General features: G+C 37.4%; 1 protein-coding gene across 4 annotated transcripts in view; it reads right to left on the bottom strand.

Moving 5' to 3' along the window:
• Positions 1-19,196, bottom strand: part of BRAF (B-Raf proto-oncogene, serine/threonine kinase) — a 211,387-nt gene that overhangs the window by 77,516 nt on the left and 114,675 nt on the right. For all 4 annotated transcript variants that reach the window (XR_004057859.1, XM_010359812.2, XM_030931931.1 and 1 more), the window contains exons 4-5: positions 4,829-4,932; positions 3,888-3,990 (exon numbers count right to left, since the gene is read on the bottom strand). Coding sequence is in view for 3 of the 4 variants with exons in the window: in XM_010359812.2 (XP_010358114.1) it covers positions 3,888-3,990; positions 4,829-4,932 (207 nt within the window). In the remaining variant the exon portion in view is untranslated. The remainder of the gene's footprint in view (positions 1-3,887; positions 3,991-4,828; positions 4,933-19,196) is intronic.

Below are 19,196 nucleotides of genomic sequence, written 5' to 3'. Positions count from 1 at the left end.
GAGACAGGTTTTTTCATTTGGGGGGGGTTAATACTTTTAATTACATGATTGTAATTATACAATTTCCACTATTCGATATTTTGTATAAAACCAGTTACAACTCACAAGATTTTCAAATGAGACAGGATTTTACCATGGTGACCAGGCTGGTCTTGAACTCCTGACCTTGTGAGCTGACCACCTTAGCCTCCCAAAGTGCTGCGATTACAGGTATGAGCCACTGTGTCCGGCCAGTTTTTCAGAGTTTTAATCACAAGCAATAGTGAGAAATATATTTTACATTATGATCCCATATATAACTGTATTCATACAACAATACTTACCCTAATATACAACATGAATTAGAACTTTCTAATCTATTCTGCTACATGTAATTTTTAAATGATATATTAAATAGATTTCAAAATTCTATTTTTCATTTTATTTTATTTATTTTTGATAGGGTATTGCTGTTTTGACCAGGCTGGAGTATGGTAGCACAATCATGACTCACTACAAAGTTTGCCTCCCAGGCTCAAGTTATCCTCACACTTCAGGCTGCATAGCCAAGGTTATTGGCGCACACTACCACGCCCACCTAATTTTTGTATTTGTTTGTAGAGTTGAGGTTTTGCCATGTTACCCAGGCTGGTCTTGAACTCTTGGGCTCAAGCGATCTGCCTGCCTCAGCCTCTCAAAGGATTAGAGGCATGAGCCACTGTGCCCAGCCAGAACTCCATTTTCAATACACATTTATTTACACATCCTGTTCCATTAAGAATAGAAAGTTATTGAAAATATTTCAAGAAAATTACATCCTGGCCTGGCGCAGTGGCTCATGCCTGTAATCCCAGCACCTTGGGAGGCTGAGGTGGGCGGATCACGACGTCAGGAGATAGAGACCATCCTGGCCAACACGGCGAAACCCGTCTCTACTAAAAAAAAATACAAAAAATTAACCTGGCGTGGTGGCAGGCACCTGTAGTCCCAGCTACTCGGGAGGCTAAGGCAGGAGAGTGGCGTGAATCTGGGAGGCGGAGCTTGCAGTGAGCTGAGATCACGCCACTGCACTCCAGCCTGGGCGACAGAGCAAGACTCTTGTCTGCCCCCCCCCAAAAAAAAAAAAAAATTCATCCTGATACATAATACATTCTGGCTTTTCGAGGACATTTAGTTTTAAAAGTGGCTCTTATTTTCTTCACCTTTTTTCCTATGTATCACTTTCCAGGGGATATAAAACAGGTAAGTGCCTATTTCTAGTTGTGTTATTTTTCCATTTGTCTCTGAATATACAAGAAATTTTAAAATCTTTACAATTTTTTATGTGGCCATTATTTACCAAACCAAACAGGGAGGTGACCAAAACATCTGAAGGAAAGAAAACATGTGGATATGCATTTGATCATAAATTTTAAGCAATATAAGCCTATATCCGTAAGTATACCTTTGTCAATAAAGATGAGCACTGGAAGATACATCTTTCTTTTGGGTCATAACTTACACTTAATCTAGTATCTGAGTATACATAAATATGTACGGCAAATTAGTGAGAGGCACTGTCCTGGCAATTTGCATGCATTAATTTGTAAGGTGTGGGGCTGTGCGAAGGAAGACACTGAGTGTCTGTAGAAAAAGGAGAAGGGCTGGATACATAATATATGTTTCAAATCTTGTTTCCTCACTTTCCAGTTCCCAAGGACTCTTGGGATATAGAGAAATTCTGAAGGGATTGCTTTTATAACTGACTATGAAACCATGAGGCATAAGCAGTACTCCTTGAATAGCCAAGCAAAACCCAAGACAGCCAAGAACACTTTTCCTTTCTAAGTGGAACACAGCTTTTTACTCTTGCCTCTATATGGCACTCAAAGCAATCATTCTAACACACAAATCTAATCACATTTCTCCCCATGCTTACAACTATTACATTTCTAATTATTTTACAGAAAAGTCCAAATCTTTAATACGGCTTACAAGGATTTTCATGAGCTGGACTCTGCTTATTCTACCCATAACTCTTATTCTACCCACAGTACTGTTAACAACCCACTCTTCAACCTTGTATCATCCATTCTGAACTTCTTTCAAAACTTTCAAAGGTGACGTGCTTTCTTGCTGTTCCCTCTGTTTAGGGTACTCTTTACTTGATACTTATTTCCTCATCCATCAAGCCTAAGCTTAGATATTTCTGTCTCTGAGAAACCTTCCTGACTCCTCAAAAGCCAGGTTAGGAATCTCTGTGCATCTACAAAACTTTATACAAACATAGTAATTATGAATGTTTATGAAAATTTATTAAATCTTCTCTCTAAGGCAATGACACTATCTTATTCATTTGTCATATCCCTAGGTAAGATATGGTATTGGCAAATGGAAAGTTCTCAATAAAAATTTACTGGCAAGTATCCAACTAGGTGGTGACAATTTCCATACTCTGGAATCAATCTGCAGTTTGCTTTCACTATTCTTCTGTGGCAAGGACCTTCCTGAGGCATCATTTTAATGCTATTTTCTCATGCTTAGCAACTTAGGTCTTCTTTTATCTCCTCATATCCAATTGCTAGCTAAGAAGAATTATTAAGAAACAGAGTAGTAATCACTATGAAATGTACGCTCAACTGTATTTGTATTCTTAAGAACTTAAATAAAAATCTTAAAATTTATCCACTCAAAATTCAACATGTTAAAATTATTTGCTGCACAGTAAAGTTTGATTGACATTAGGTGTATCTTACACTTGTCCAAAAAAAATGCCTTACAGAAACATAAATCTGATTTGATTATTCACTACTAATGGAGGCTTGAAAGCATAAACCCCAAATGAAATAATCTAATCAATGATCTGCTTTCAGAGCCCAGCTGGATTAATCACCAAGACACATGGGAAAATACTTGACGCCTAAAGGGTAGCAGTAACTATCCACCTAGAAAAAACTCTGGCCAAAATTCCATATATAGAAAAAATAAAGAAATGTATTCCTGACTCACAGACAACTTTTGGCTTCTGCCTGCCATTTTAGAGGCTAGGTTCTCAAGTTCTATGTAGATCTTCATCTCTAAGACGAAAGGTCCCACATTCTGGGCCTTATGCTGGTGACACTTAGGCTTATGCTAGGTTCTAGCAAATGCAAAAACCAGACAAAGAAAGAAGCCTCAAGGAGAGTTTAATATCCAGCCATTCTATTTCCATTAACCTATCCTTCAGAAACACAAGGGTGTGTACAAGTGTGTCAAGATATATGCAGAAAGACCTCTTTAGCCCTGTATGTAACAGATTTTTTAAAATACAAAAACTTAAACGTCTATCAATAGAGAAATGGTTAAATATACTGAATTCCTATTCTTATGAATTACTACATAACCATACTAAAATAAAGCCAGGTATACTGACATGAAAAGATGTCCATGACATCCTGTTGAATTAAAAAAAAAAAAAGCAAAGAATATCACATAGTATGGCTCAATTTTTGATTTAAGAAAGGGAAAAGAAAAGAAAGTAATGAAAGAAAGGGAGAAAAAAAGAAAGGAAAAAATTTTGGGCTTACAGGTACAAGCACATGTTTGTATACACAGAAAAAAGTTTGGAAGACAGAACAATAATTTGTTAATCTAAACAAATGTTGGCCTCTAGGAGGGTATTTTCACTTTTTTTACTTGACATACTTTTGCACTATTCAAAATTTTCTTTTAACAATGCATACATATTACTTTTTTAAATTAAAAAGAGTATAAAGATTAAAATTAAACTCTTGTTTAAATATAAGTTTTTAAAGAAAACAACTGATTTCAACTCAGGTAAAATGTCAGTTCCAAAATTACTCATCCATATTTCACATTCCTTAAATAAAAATTCATTCAATAAAATTTGAAGATTTTTGACATTTCAAAAAAAATGTAAAGATACATACAAAGTTGTGTGTTGTAAGTGGAACATTCTCCAACACTTCCACATGCAATTCTTCTCCAGTAAGCCAGGAAATATCAGTGTCCCAGCCAATTGGTTTCTTCTCTCTGAAAAATGTAGACACAAGCCTTTCTTGGTTATTACACCTAAAAATATTTATACCTCATGCTGAAGATATAAAAATTCATTATCGAGGGGCTAGTAACAGTGAGGGAGGTTTGGCTCCCTAGTATTCCATCGTTAGAAATTTAAATGGCAATAAATTAATTTTAAGTTTACCCCAAATAAATGTATCACTCTTGGACAAACAGCAGGGTAAAGAGATGTACTCTTTTCTTCAAGTCAGCTCCAGAAAAGACCTACAACAGCAGAAAATGGATTGTTCCTGGGGTCCCAAAAAAAAAAAAAAAAAAAAAAAAAAATTCACAGGTACGGACTTATCTATCCATTCACGGAAAAAGAGTACTCAAGAGACAGGGACAACATGCCCCCAAAATGATTTCTTTTTTTTTTTTTTTTTTTAAAAAGAGTATTCAAAATGTGAGGGTCTTGGAACAATGTTAGATACTTTCTGAAAGAAAAGTAGGTCAACATAAAATGTTAATTTTGATATACCTTTTGTGAAACTATGTATTTGTATTAAAAATGGGAGGGGGGTAAGAGTCCATTATCCAAATAAATCACACTCTGAATGGTTCAAAAATTGTAAGAATCTCAAATTCCAAATAAAATCATTTGATCAAAGTAACAAACACTACAGTCATATAAAATTATTTAACTCCTCATATGGCCTACAAAATTTCTTCAGGCTCAGTATTAATTTAATACTTTTTCTTAAAGTAGACTTTAAATTCCCTAGGTTTGGGTAAAGATCCTAAGAAAACTTCAAAATTTAATGTGTGATTTTCTTTTTAAACAAAATTTCACGTCACATACAAACCATACCCATCCTGAATTCTGTAAACAGCACAGCACTCTGGGATTAGACCTCTCATCATCAGTGCTTTCTTTAGACTGTCTCGGACTGTAACTCCACACCTTGCAGGTACCTATGGTATCATAAATATATTGATAAGAGGTAAAGGGAGCAAATTACATTTTTTCATATCATTAAAAAAATTTAGTAATTCACCTTTAAAAAGTCAAATGGGTCACTAGGTCAGACACAACACCATTCCTACAGCTAACTTAATACTAAAGGGAAATTATAACCCAAATATGTGTTATTATTCACCAACTTAAAGCAAAATTAATTTTCATTAAAATTATGAAATATTTTAAACACATAAAAAGAAAAAATAACAGTATCTGCTACAATACACCCACCAACACAGTATATCCATCACTGAGAAATAACAGATGTCAATATTAAAAGCAAACTCAATTTTGATCCAATATTGTTCAGAACTGAAAACTATATAACCCGTCAATCACACTGACTGTCCTTAAGAGACATCTTACTGGCCCTAAACATAGCAGGAAGAAAAAAATGTAATGTGTATACTTGATATTTGTTGTTTGGTGGCCCTGTTTCCCCTGGGAATATTCCCTTCTCTAGAAATCCAAATAGTACTAGAAAAGCTATCAATCAAGGGTCACAACTTTTATGTCACTACAGATGACAGAAGCTGGCTAATCAGTTTCCCATACCCCTGGCAAGAGCAACTGGTCCAGGGCTATATATACGACCCAAACAGCAGCTGAGTTCTTCCCTAAATTGATACATGGACACTGATTGAGAAAAGTCCTTGTTTCTACTGTAGTTCTGTAGATTTGTAGAAGATACAAATCTGGAGCCCTCAGTGGACATACTCTCCACACACTGAGAAAATCTGTTACAGAATGAAGCTAACATATGAAAGAAGCAGAGATTACATGGGAAGCGGGGGGAGGGAAAGGGAAAGGGAAAAAGAAAGCAATCTTTCTGTATATTTAAAGTTATCCATATCTCTAGCCTTTGCCTTGCCTCATCCCCCACAGGCAAATCTGAATAAGTTGGAACTGAAGGTGTAGATTAAAGTGAGGCAGTGTAAGTACAGAGGATACAGTTTTTATTGGGAGGAGGTGTAAGAAGAAGGGGAAGTGTTAGTTTCCAACAATAAGCTCCATTTGTTTAAATTAAGGTGCTTAGCAAACCAAAAGTTTCCAAAGAAACTGGGAATATTTATGCTAGAGGGGAAAAAATGGGGGTAAAGGTAAATATAAGACAGCTGAATTCAAATAATATATTGAAGGGGGAAGAGTCCAGAAAGTCTAATTAGGATCTATGACCAGAAATAACAGGATGCAGCAGGTAGTGCAATATAACCATTAAAACTATCCAGGTTGCGTGCGGTGGCTGACACCTGTAATCCCAACACTTTGCGAGGCTGAGGTGAGCGGATCATTTGAGGTCAGGAGTTCGAGACCAGCTTGGCCAACATGGTGAAACATTATCTCTACAAAAAAACATAAAAAGTAGCAAGGCGTAGTGGCGGGTGCCTATAATCCCAGCTACTCAGGTGGCTGAGGCACAATAATCACTTGAACCCAGGAGGCGGAAGTTGCGGCGAGCCAAAATCGTACCACTGCATTCCACCCTGGGTGACAGAGTGAGACATTACCACAAACAAACAAAACCTAAACTTTTACCTATCTAGCAAGGTAAAAGTTTGTCACGAGGGAGTGGGCTTATCATTGTAAATATTAAAGAGGAGACTGGATTGGTACAGTTGATCCTCATTGCTTGTGGAGTCCATACTTGCAAATTTCTCTACTTGCTAAAATTTATTTGTAACTCTAAAGTCAATACTCGCAGTGCTTTCATAGGCATGCACAGAGCAGTGAGATATTTGAGTCATCTAACGCATGCGCCTCTCCATCTGAGGTCGAACAGTGAAGCTCTCTCTCGCCTTCTTGTTTCAATTTTCATACTATAAACAAGTATCCTGGGCAGAGCCTATTTGGTGCCACTTTTTTCTCACATTTGTGCTTTTTGTTGATGATTCTACTGTTTAAAATAATCTCTAAGCATAGTGCTCAAGTGCTGTTTAGGGCTGGTAAGCATAAGAAGGCTGTAATATCCCTGGTAGACTAAGTACATGTGTTAGGCCAGCTTCCTTCGGGCATGAGGTATAGTAATGTCAGCCATGAGTTCAATGTTAATGAATCAACAATATGTCTTTAAACAGAAACACACACAAAACAAGGTTATGTATTGACTGATTGATGAAAATGTGACTACAGGCTGGTAGGAACCTAACTATATTTTCAGTTTGAGGGATTTGGGGTCTGATCAAGGAAAAAGATATGACCATGAGGTGGCAGTAGCATGCATAGCTTTAATGGGTGACACTGACAGGTCTACATGCAGAGGATGTGCTTAAAGCATACTGTCCAGAGGCTAAGGCAGAGTGGCCACTACCCAAACAGGACTGGCCAGAAGCTGAGGCGGAGTGGCTATCGTCCAGAAGAGGAGGGGTAGGGGACTCTCAGGGGAGAGGGGAATAGGAGAGGGAGCTTATATGTCTAGCTGACAATGCTAGACAACCCAGGAGGGAGTCTATGTATCGAAGAGCTCCAAAGGGCAACAGCAGCTTGGAATCTTCACAGCCCTGGGATTTGATCTTATCTATACCTAATAGATGTTGAGTACAAAATAGTTTTGTGGGGACTGCAAAGTAGTTTTGTGGGAACTGCAAAGTAGGCAGGCTCTCAGTGGCTAAAAATCTGCTTATCAGGATTATGTTTAAAACAATTAGATGTACAAAAAATTTAGTTTGCTGCAAGCACACTTGTAAGCCAATAGGTCTCAACCTTTTGTAATGGAAGAAACAACCTAGAGGCCAATATACAGAGTTTTTTTTTTTTTTTCTCATTTAAATAATAATAATCCTTGTATTTCCCCTAGGAGCAAGGTTCAGTGTTCACTAATTGTTTGTAGTGAATTTATAGAACGTAACTACTACAAACAATGAGAACTGGTTGTAACCTTTCAGAAATAATGAACTGAAGTGAAAGCTCACTTTTCCTTGTGCCACTCATCTTCTGCCTAATGCCAAAATTTCCTGACTGGTGACCGATTTTTAGTTTTAAACCCCATCCAATGTATCCTATCCTATGTTACCATAGAAATCTTTCTAAATAAGACATTCTTTTTTTCTTTTTCTTTTTTATCTTTGTTTTTAATTTTTTACTTTTAAGAAGGGATTCTTAACTTTTGCGCATGCATGTGCATGCACACCCGTGTGTGTGTGTGTGTGGGTGGGTGTGTGGGTGGGTGGGAGGAGGAGAAAGACTTGTGAAAAACTAATGAAAGCCTCAAATGTGCTCTCTGAAACAAAATTTCATAGGGTTTGTGCAATCTGAAGCCCACGCTGAGTGCACTGAACTCAGCATTTAACCCATTCTAAAATATACTCTTACATTTCACTAGTCTGCTTAAAATTTTCCCATTATTTATGAGACAAAATTCAAATTCCATAATGTTTCATAAAAGGCCACCAATGACTTAGAGCTATCTATCCTTCAGCCTCTTTGGTAATTTCCCTCAGGCACTCCAGGAATGCACTTCAAATATGGCTATGCTCCCTCATGCTTCTCTACATATGCTGATCCTAAGTTGTATATATATTTCATCAACAGGCAAAAATTTGGTTTTCTGCTCTATTACCAAGGCAAGCCATCTATCAGTCCTTCTTAATTCCACTCTTGTAGGCTGAATTTTTACACCATTTGTTCTTTCATGATAGTACCTGTGCAACAGATGAAGACATCAATGGAACAAAACAGAAAGACCAAAGTAGACCCTAACACATAAAGGAAGTGCGAATAAGATAAAGGCAACATCTGAAATGGGGTAAAGATGAACTTTTAAATAACTGATGCTGGGACAACTGGAACTAATCTAGAAAAAAAGGTTCATCCATACTTCATATTGTATACCAGAATAAACTACAAATAGATCAAATATTTAAATGCTGGAAGGAGGAAGGGTAGGAGAGTGAAACAAACCATAAAAGAATTAGAAGAAACCATGGCACCTTCAAATCTTCAAATGAAAAAGGCTTTTACAACTCTGATGCAAAATCTACAAGTCATAAAGGAAAAAATATTAAATTCACCTACATAAAACTAAAAAAAACCTTTTGGATGGCAAAACAAACACATTAAAAGTGAAGTAAAAAGAGTACAAACGGTGAAAAATACATTTGCAACTCATTTAGCAGGTATGTTAGCTTCCTGATACACAAAGAGCTCCTGAAAAATTGAGATGAAGACCAATAACCCAAGAGAAAAAGGGAAAAAGATATGAGAGACAGGTCACAGAAAGAGAAGTGGAAATGGCCTTCATCCATATGAAAATGTATTCACTCTCAGAGGAAAGCAAATCCAAATTTGTGAAGATATTTTTCATTTATCAGATTGGCAAAAATCCAAAAATTTGATAACATATTCTACTGGTACGAAGCTATAGATAAACAGACATCTCATAATTAAGCAAGACCCATGAAGCAAAATTTGTATCTATCAAAGTCACAAATGCAAATTTCTCTTTGACCTACTCAAGCGTACTTCTGGGAATCTATCTCACAGATATGCCTGCAATATATAAGAATAATGTATTTGCAACATTATTCACTACAGTACTAATCGTACATTAAAAGTCCAGAAAGAACCTGAATGTTCATAAACACATCACTGGTTAAATAAACTATAGTACATCTATACAATGGAACTGTCTGTAGTTATAGATACAAAAAAAAATTATGTATGGAAACAAAATTTCCACAATGGCCTACATAAACATTAAAAACAAAATACAGAATGATATATACAGTATATCTTATGTATGAAGAGTGGGGAAATAAATGTATTTGTATTTATGTCTATATTTTTAAAACCATGAAAATTCATACAGGCAGGTGTGCGTGCACGCGCACACACACACACACACACACACACACACACACACACACCCCTCCTTAAGGTGCAGAGAAAATTGGATGTATATTTAGGCTGGGGTTAAAACAAGATTTCTTTACGTAAATACCATATGCAAGTACAACCTGTGAAAGGAGGGACGTTGTCTCACATTTTAAGACGAGGAAAACTAAAAAGAGGTATTTTTGTAATAAACTAGGTTTATGCCTTTCCTCCAAAATCTAAAATTAAATATCTTTGTTTAGCTCGTCAGAGCAATAATTTTTCTCTCAAAAAAATAAAAAAGCATCTTACCTTAAAAAGGAGCCAGAGTCAATGGAATCATGTGAATATTTGCCAAGGAAACTTTAGACCAAAACAAAATTTATGAGTCCAAATTTTCACGTCAATTTTTAAAGTGAATTGAAATTATTTTTTGTTAATGAGCTCACGATGATTCACATACTACTCTACTTTTGTGTATGTTTAAACTTTTCCATAGTTGGCCGGACATGGTGGCTCATGCCTGTGATCCCAGCATTTTGGGAGGCCAAAGCAGGCAGATCACCTGAGGTCTGGAGTTCCAGACCAGCCTGGCCAACATGGTGAAACCCCATCTCTATTAATACAATAATTAGCCAGGCATGGTGGCAGGCTCCTGTCATCCTGGCTACTAGGGAGCCTGAGGCAGGAGAACCACTTGAACCCAGGAGGCAGAGGCTGTAGTGAGCCAAGACTGTGCCACTGCACTCCAGCCTGGGTGACAGAGTGATACTCCATCTCAAAGGGAAAAAATATATATATATAAAATTTTCCATAGTTAAAAAGTCTTTTAAAAAAAATAGTTGTTCTAAAATTTAGGTGGTCATCGAAATTGTTATATGTTTAATTCTTTGAGCTAGAACATTAATTTGGTAATTTGTTTTACAGTGCAGACTATTACATGCTTTAAGTAAATTTCATGATACAGTAACATCTTAAATAAACTGGCACAGAATACACATGCCAATATACAGATTCTGAATACAAATTTAAATACATAGCTTTCTGATTTTATGATTTAACTTAACGCCAAGTTCTTTTTTGGCACTATTATATCAATTACATTTTTTTTCTTTTTTTGAGATGGAGTCTCGCTCTGTTGCCCAGGCTGGAGTGCAGTGGCGTGATCTCTCGGCTCACTGCAAGCTCCGCCTCCCAGGTTCACGCCATTCTCCTGTCTCAGACTCCCAAGTAGCTGGGACTATAGGCGTCTGCCACCACGCCCGACTATTTTTTTTTTTTTTTGTATTTTTAGTAGAGACGGGGTTTCACTGTGTTAGCCAGGATGGTCTCAATCTCCTGACCTCATGATCCGCCCACCTCCGCCTCCCAAAGTGCTGGGATTACAGGCATAAGCCACTGCGCCCAGCCTTTTTTTTTGTTTGAGACAGGGTCTTGCTCTATCACGCAGGCTGGTGCAATGATGCGACCTAGGATCACTGCAAACTCCGCCTCACAGGTTCAAGTGAGTCTCATGCCTCAGCTTCCAGAGTAGCTGGGATTACAGGCATGTGTCAGCATGCCCAGCTAATTTTTTTGTATTGTTAGTAAAGACGGGTTTTACTATGTTCGTCAGGCTGGTCTCAAACTCCTCACCTCAAGTGATCCACCTGCCTCAGCCTCCCAAAGTGCTGGGATTACAGGCATGAGTCACTGCCCCTGGCCTAATTACAATATTGTTTTAAAGAAAAAAGATTGCTATGATCTGCTTATAACATGCTTTCATTAAAGTAGAAAAAAGAGGATGTCTATACCACAAAAACTTCAGAAGGTAAAAGCAATTTTAGAATTAAGCACGCCTCCTGGTCAGGCTGAATTTAACTGGCCAAGAACCAGAAACCACAGGATTTATAAAGGTGACATCTTTTACTGCTAAATTGCTGTCCCAATCAAATCAAAATAAAAATGAAAGTTAATCAATTACCTTATTAGTATTCTAAGGGGAAAAAACCCACCAAGCAACAGAGAAGCACTTTCACTGTTGGCAAAGAATAGAGTTTATTAGGAGCCAAGAATGTCCTCGATTCCATAGCTGTTTTATTGAAATTTAAACACAGTAATTTAAGTATCAACCTGAGCTAATACTGCTTCCTATAGTATTCAACCTCATCAAGTTGCTATGAAGATGAAATGAGAGTAAGTGGAAGTGTTTTTCCAAACTGTACCAATATGTAAAAAGTATTATTCTTCCTGTCTACACAGAAATTGAATGGATCACCCTCTTTTATCACTTGTAGAACTTAGTTCTGCTTTGTTGTTGCTAAAAATAAAAAAGGGAGGGAAGGTCTAGCATTTACTCTAGTGATGTCCCTTTACTTTCGACATATTCCATTGAAACTATTTGTACTGGTGAAAGTTAAAGTTTCTGGTATTAGTTTTATTCCTAAACTGGCTAAAATAAGAACATATCTTTTCCTTAATCTTTCCATTCCATAAACATTTCTTGCTTGATTATAGCACAACTGGGGCATGATTTTGAAGCATCAGTCAGTATTGCCCTATCTTTTCCCTTTGCCATTCCTTTACCTTGGATGCCATCAGGATTAATGCCAATCAACAGACATTTGTTTACAAACCCCAGGGTATGGTAAACCCAAACACTCATTCTTTCAAAAATACTTACAGTACATTTACTCAGTATTAGACACTACTCTACTCAATGAGTAAACCAAAATAGATAAGCTGTTCTCACAGAACTAAAATCATCCCATAGATGTTAAAATTTTTTTAGTAGTTTTAGGTACTGTTTCAGACTTTTCATCAGTCAGACAACAGACCCACAGCTAGAATCATAATTAATGAAAAAAACCTGAAAGTCTTTCTTCTAAGACCTGGAACAAGACAAGGATGCCCACTTTCACCACTGTTATTCAACATACTACTGGAAGTCCTAGCTAGAGCAATTGGATAAGAGAAAAAAAATAAAGAGCATACAAATTGGAAAGAATAAGTCAAATTATTCTTGTTTGTGGATAATATGATCTTATATTTGAAAAAGTCTAAAGACTCCACCAAAAAAAAAATTGTAACTGACAAATTCAGTAAAGTTGCAGGATACAAAATTAATATACAAAAGTCAGCAGCATTTCTACATGCCAATAGCAAACAATCCGAAACAAAAATCAAGAAAGTAACTCCATTTACAATAGCTACAAATAAAATACCTAGGAATAAACTTAAAAACAAAGAAGTGAAAGATTTCTACAATGAAAACTATAAAACACTGATACAAGAAATAGGAGAGAACACATGAAAAAATGGAAAGACACTGGAAGAATCAATATTGCTAAAATGTCCATACTGCCCAAAGCAATCTACACATTCAATGCAATCCCTATGAAAATACCAAAGACATTCCTCACAGAAATAGAAAAATAATCCTAAACTTTATATGGAACTACTGAAGGCCCAGAATAGCCAAAGTCATTCTAAGCAAAGTGAACAAAACTGGAAGAATCACATTACCTCACTTCAAATTATACTACAAAGTTATAGTAACCAAAACAGCATGGTACTGGAATAAAAACAGACATACAGACCAATGAAACAGAATAAAGAACAATGAAATAATTCCATACTTCTACAGTTAACTCATTTTTGACAAAGGTGCCAAGAACATACACTGGGGAAAGGACAGTCTCTTCAAATGATACTCCCTGTCCCAGGAATTCCACTTTCAGGTTTGTGACATCTTGTTATATGTGTACAAAGAGACTAATACAAGAATGTTCTTATTACATCACTGTTTGTCATAACAAAAAAATCCGAATATAACCTAAATGCTCATCAATGGAGAAAAACTGTGGTATATTAAGAAGCTGGAATACTTGATAATAGCATTGAATGAAATAGATCTGTATGTATCAACATATAAATACATACACCTTGAAATCATAATTTTGAATAAAAAGGATAAGATGCTGACCATTACATACATATAGTATCATATCACCTTACAAATTAAAAAAACAAAAACACTGGCTTATGGAACACATATATATATAATAAAATATAAAAATATGATTGAAGGTACCTCACACTTATCATAGTGACTGCCTTTTTGGGGACAAGATGGGATGACGGGTGTTCAGCAGAGGAATGGGACTGGCAGAGGAACCTAAATTTGTACTTCTATGTATAATATGAAGCAAATATAACAAAAAAATAGTATTTGTTCATTGTAGGTAACTAAACACATCTGTTTAATATATTGTCCTTTATACTTTTCCATATAAGTATTTTATTTTATTTTATTTTATTTTATTTTATTTTTAGGAGACGGAGTCTCGCTTTGTCGCCCAAACTGGAGTGCAGTGGCCGGATCTCGGCTCACTGCAAGCTCCGCCTTTCGGGTTTACGCCACTCTCCTCCCTCAGCCTCCCGAGTAGCTGGGACTACAGGCGCCTGCCACCTCGCCCGGCTAGTTTTTTGTATTTTTTAGTAGAGACGGGGTTTCACCTGGTTAGCCAGGATAGTCTCGATCTCCTGACCTTGTGATCCGTCCGTCTCGGCCTCCCAAAGTGCTGGGATTACAGGTTTGAGCCACCGCGCCCGGCCTATTTTTATTTTTGAGATGAAGTCTTGCTCTGTTGCCCAGCCTGGAGTGCAGTGGCACGATCTCGGCTCACTGCAACCTCTGCCTCCCAGGTTCAAGCAATTTTCTTGCTTCACTCTCCCAAGTAGCGGGATTACAGGTGTGCACCACAACGTCTGGCTAATTTATATATATATATATATATATATATATATATTTTTTTTTTTTTTTTTTTTTAAAAAACAAACAACCCCATCAAAAAGTGGGGAAAGGATATGAACAGACATTTCTCAAAAGAAGATATTCATACAGCCAACAGACACATGAAAAAATGCTCATCATCACTGGCCATCAGAGAAATGCAAATCAAAACCACAATGAGATACCATCTCACACCAGTTAGAATGGCAATCATTAAGAAGTCAGGAAACAACAGGTGTTGGAGAGGATGTGGAGAAATAGGAACACTTTTACACTGTTGGTGGGATTGTAAACTAGTTCAACCATTATGGAAAACAGTATGGCAATTCCTCAAGGATCTAGAACTAGATGTACCATATGACCCAGCCATCCCACTACTGGGTATATACCCAAAGGATTATAAATTAGTCTACTACAAAGACACATGTACACGTATGTTTATTGCGGCACTATTCACAATAGCAAAGACTTGGAATCAACCCAAATGTCCATCTGTGACAGACTGGATTAAGAAAATGTGGCACATATACACCATGGAATACTATGCAGCCATAAAAAAGGATGAGTTTGCGTCCTTTGTAGGGACATGGATGCAGCTGGAAACCATCATTCTTAGCAAACTATCACAAGAAGAGAAAACCAAACACCGCATGTTCTCACTCATAGGTGGGAACTGAACAATGAGATCACTTGGACTCGGGAAGGGAAACATCACACACTGGGGTCTATCATGGGGAGGGGGGAGGGGGGAGGAGGGAGGGATTGCATTGGGGAGTTATACATGATATAAATGATGAATTGATGGGTGCTGACGAGTTGATGGGTGCAGCACACCAACATGGCATAAGTATACATATGTAACAAACCTGCACGTTATGCACATGTACCCTAGAACTTAAAGTATAATAAAAAAAAAAAAAAAAAAAAAAAAAAAAAAAAAAAAAAAAAGAAGGCAAAAAAAAAAAAAAAAAAAAAAAAAAATTTGAGACGGAGTCTCGCTCTGCCGCCCGGGCTGGAGTACAGTGGCCGGATCTCAGCTCACTGCAACCTCGTGATCCGCCCGTCTCGGCCTCCCAAAGTGCTGGGATTACAGGCTTGAGCCACCGCGCCCGGCCAATTTTTATATTTTTAGTAGAAATAGGGTTTCACCATGTTGGCCCAGGCTGGTCTCAAACTCCTGACCTCAGGTGATCCGCCCGCCTTGGCCTCCCAAAGTGCTAGGATTACAGGCATGAGCCAACACGTTGGCACCGGCCAAGTATTTTAAATTTTCTAAACAAAAAGTTAAAAAACCTTATGAACAATATTTTCTAAATGTTAAACCAAAGTCACCAATTTCAAAACAGGCAACTTTCTTTACAACACTATATACAACTTATAAGTATGGTTTTCATTTAGTGATATAAAAGGCCACATCCAGGGACTTGCTACTATCACATTTCTTGATATTACAATCCTTTCATTTAGTCTACCTTATTTTCAAGATAGCTTACCTAGGCTACCTTATACTGAAGACAGCTTACCTATCTTATGTAGTCTATCTTATACTGAAGACAGCTTACCTATCTTATGTAGTCTATCTTATACTGAAGACAGCTTACCTAGGAATAAAGTTAAAAACGAAGAAGATACTGAAGATAGCTTACCTATCTTCAATATTTCCCTTTTGTGTCCCTAGAGCATTCAGTTTTATTCTTGTTATCTCCACTTCTTTCTCCTGTTGTGTCATAGATCCTTGGAGAACTTGTACATCTTCCCATCTCTAGAGGAAATAATCTTGGCTACTTTCTCTTTTCTGCCCGATTTCTATTACTAGAGCACTGTTCAAAAATCTTTGTAATTTTTCTTGTCTCAGGTCATTGGTATTTAACTATGAATTGTACGTAAAACTATTTATAAAAGCAAATCCTTTCTCCACAAAGATATATAAAAGCCAACAATCACACACAAAAACGCTTCACATTACTAGGATAGAAGGGAAATGCAAATAAAACCCAAAATGAGACACCATTTCATACCCATTAGGATGGCTACAATAAAAAAGACAAATAATAAACAAGTTTGGCAGCGATGTGAAAAAAACAGGACCCTCATGCTCAAGGGAAAGTACAATGGTGTAGCCATTTTGAAAAACATTCTGCCAGTCTCTTAAAAGGTTACTAGAGGCATAAATGAAATCATATGTCCACACAAAACCTTGAACATGAATGTTTACAGCAGCAATGTTCATAATAGCTAAAAAGTAGAAACAACACAAATGTCCATCAGCTGATAAATGTGTAAACAAAATGTGGCATATACATCCAATGAAATATTATTGAGCCATAAGAAGGCATGAAGGACTGACACAGGGTACAATGTGGATAGAGTCTGGAAACATTATGCTAAGTAAAAGAAGTCAGTCACAAACACATATTGTATGATTTCATTTATATGAAATGCCAGAGAATAGGCAAATCTATAGAGACGGAGAGCAAATGGGTGGTTACATAGGGATGAGAGGAATGGGAAGCGACTGCTAACGGGTTTAGTGTTTCTTTTCGGGGTGAAAAGAGTCTGGCTCTGTCACCCAGGCTGGAGTGTAGTGGCCGGATCTCAGCTCACTGCAAGCTCTGCCTCCCGGGTTTATGCCATTCTCCTGCCTCAGCCTCCCGAGTAGCTGGGACTACAGGCGCCCACCACCTCGCCCGGCTCGTTTTTTGTATTTTTTAGTAGAGACGGGGTTTCACCATGTTAGCCAGGATGGTCTCGATCTCCTGACCTCGTGATCCGCCGGTCTCGGCCTCCCAAAGTGCTGGGATTACAGGCTTGAGCCACTGCGCCCAGCAACATTTTTAAATAGATTATCACGGCCGCAGAACTTTGTGAATATACAAAAATCATTTTATACTTTAAATGGGTAAATTGTATGGCTTTTGAATTATATCTCGATAAACCATTAAACAAAATTTTTTTAAAGAAATTTTCTTTTGACTTACAAACCTAAACAGGCTTAGAACACAAGTCATCTTTAGTGGTAATCAGGTGAGTCTAATATTTCTTGGTTAATTTTTTGTCATATAACACAAACAACTGTCATACAGACAATATACACAGGACTCAAGTCAAATATACTTTAAGTGTTATTAGATTGGTAATACTTTAAAAAATCTGTTAACATTCTATGTTGGCCAGGATCTTGTGGGAAAAGGAAGTCTCATACACTTGTTGAGAATCAAAATATTTTCTTATATTAAGTTATCGCAAAGTTTTCAGTGTTTATATTCTATGACCCAATAATTATTTCAAGGTATTTATCTTCCCCAGTAAAAATATTCCCACGGTGTTTCAGGATATATGTATTTAAATATATACTGCAACATTACCTAATTATCTATCAAGAAAGAAATAGCTAAATGAGATATAACCACCCTAAACAATAATACATGAATAAATATATAATTATCCTGAACAATCATAAAAAACAGACATCCTGGCATTATGCGAAATAAGGGTATCAAGTATAAAGTAAAAGGTCAGTCCCTTTTTCTTGTCCCAGGGAATATCCCCATCCCTCCGATAACCACAATTAACAGACTTTTACAATTTATTCAAATATATCTCAGGGCCAGGTGCAGTGGTTCATGCCTATAATCCCAGCACTTTGGGAGGCCACAGAGGGAGGACTGCTTGAGCCCAAGAGTTTGAGACCAGCCTGGGCAATATAGCAAGGCCCTATCTCTACAAAAAAATTTAAAAATTAGGCACGGCACATGCCTATGGTCTTAGCTACTTGAGGGCTGAGATGGGAGGATCACCTGAGCCTGGGAAGTCAAGACTGCAGTTAGCTGTGATTACACCACTGCACTCCATTGTGGGCAACAGGGCAAGACTCATTCTCAAAAAATAAAATTAAAAATAAAAATCTCAAAGGACATATATGTTTATTATTTTTAGTTATTGCATATATTCTAGGATCTAGAAAATCTTTTTTCCTTTTAAGACAGGGACTCACTCAGTTGCTCAGGCTGGAGTGCAGCAGCCTTACTGTACCTTACTGAAGCCTCAAAATCCTGGATTCTCCCGCCTCAGCCTCCCAAGTACCTGGGACTACAAACTCATGCTAGCACACCTGGCTAATTTTCTGTAGAGACAGGGTCTGGTTACATTGCCCAGGCTGGTCTTGAACTCCTGGGCTCAAGCAATCCTGCCTGGGCCTCCCAAAGTGTTGGGATTACAGGCACAAGCCACTACACCCAGCCTCTGAATTTTTTTTTTTTTTTTAGACAGAGTCTTCCTCTGTCACCCAGCAGTGGTGGGATCTCAGCTCATTGCAACCTCTGTCTCCCAGGTTCAAGTAATTCTCCTGCCTCAGCCTCCTGAGTAACTGGGATTACAGGTGCACGCCACCATGCCTGGCTAATTTTTTTTTTTTTTTTTTTTTTAGTAGAGATGAGGTTTCGCCATGTTGGTCAGGCTGGTCTCGAACTCCTGACCTCAAGTGATCCTCCTGCCTCGACCTCCCAAAGTGCTGGCAAAAAACAACAGATGCTGGCAAAGCTGCAGAGAAAAGGGAAAGTTTACACACTGTTGGTGGGAATGCAAATTAGGTACTGCGGAAAGCAGTTTGGAAATTTCTCAAAGAACTTAAAATAG

This window comes from Rhinopithecus roxellana, chromosome 6 (genome assembly GCF_007565055.1).
Source record: "Rhinopithecus roxellana isolate Shanxi Qingling chromosome 6, ASM756505v1, whole genome shotgun sequence".
Lineage (NCBI taxonomy): Eukaryota > Metazoa > Chordata > Mammalia > Primates > Cercopithecidae > Rhinopithecus > Rhinopithecus roxellana.
Note: the sequence above shows the minus strand (reverse complement) of the source record. Positions and strands in the feature narration are given on the sequence as shown.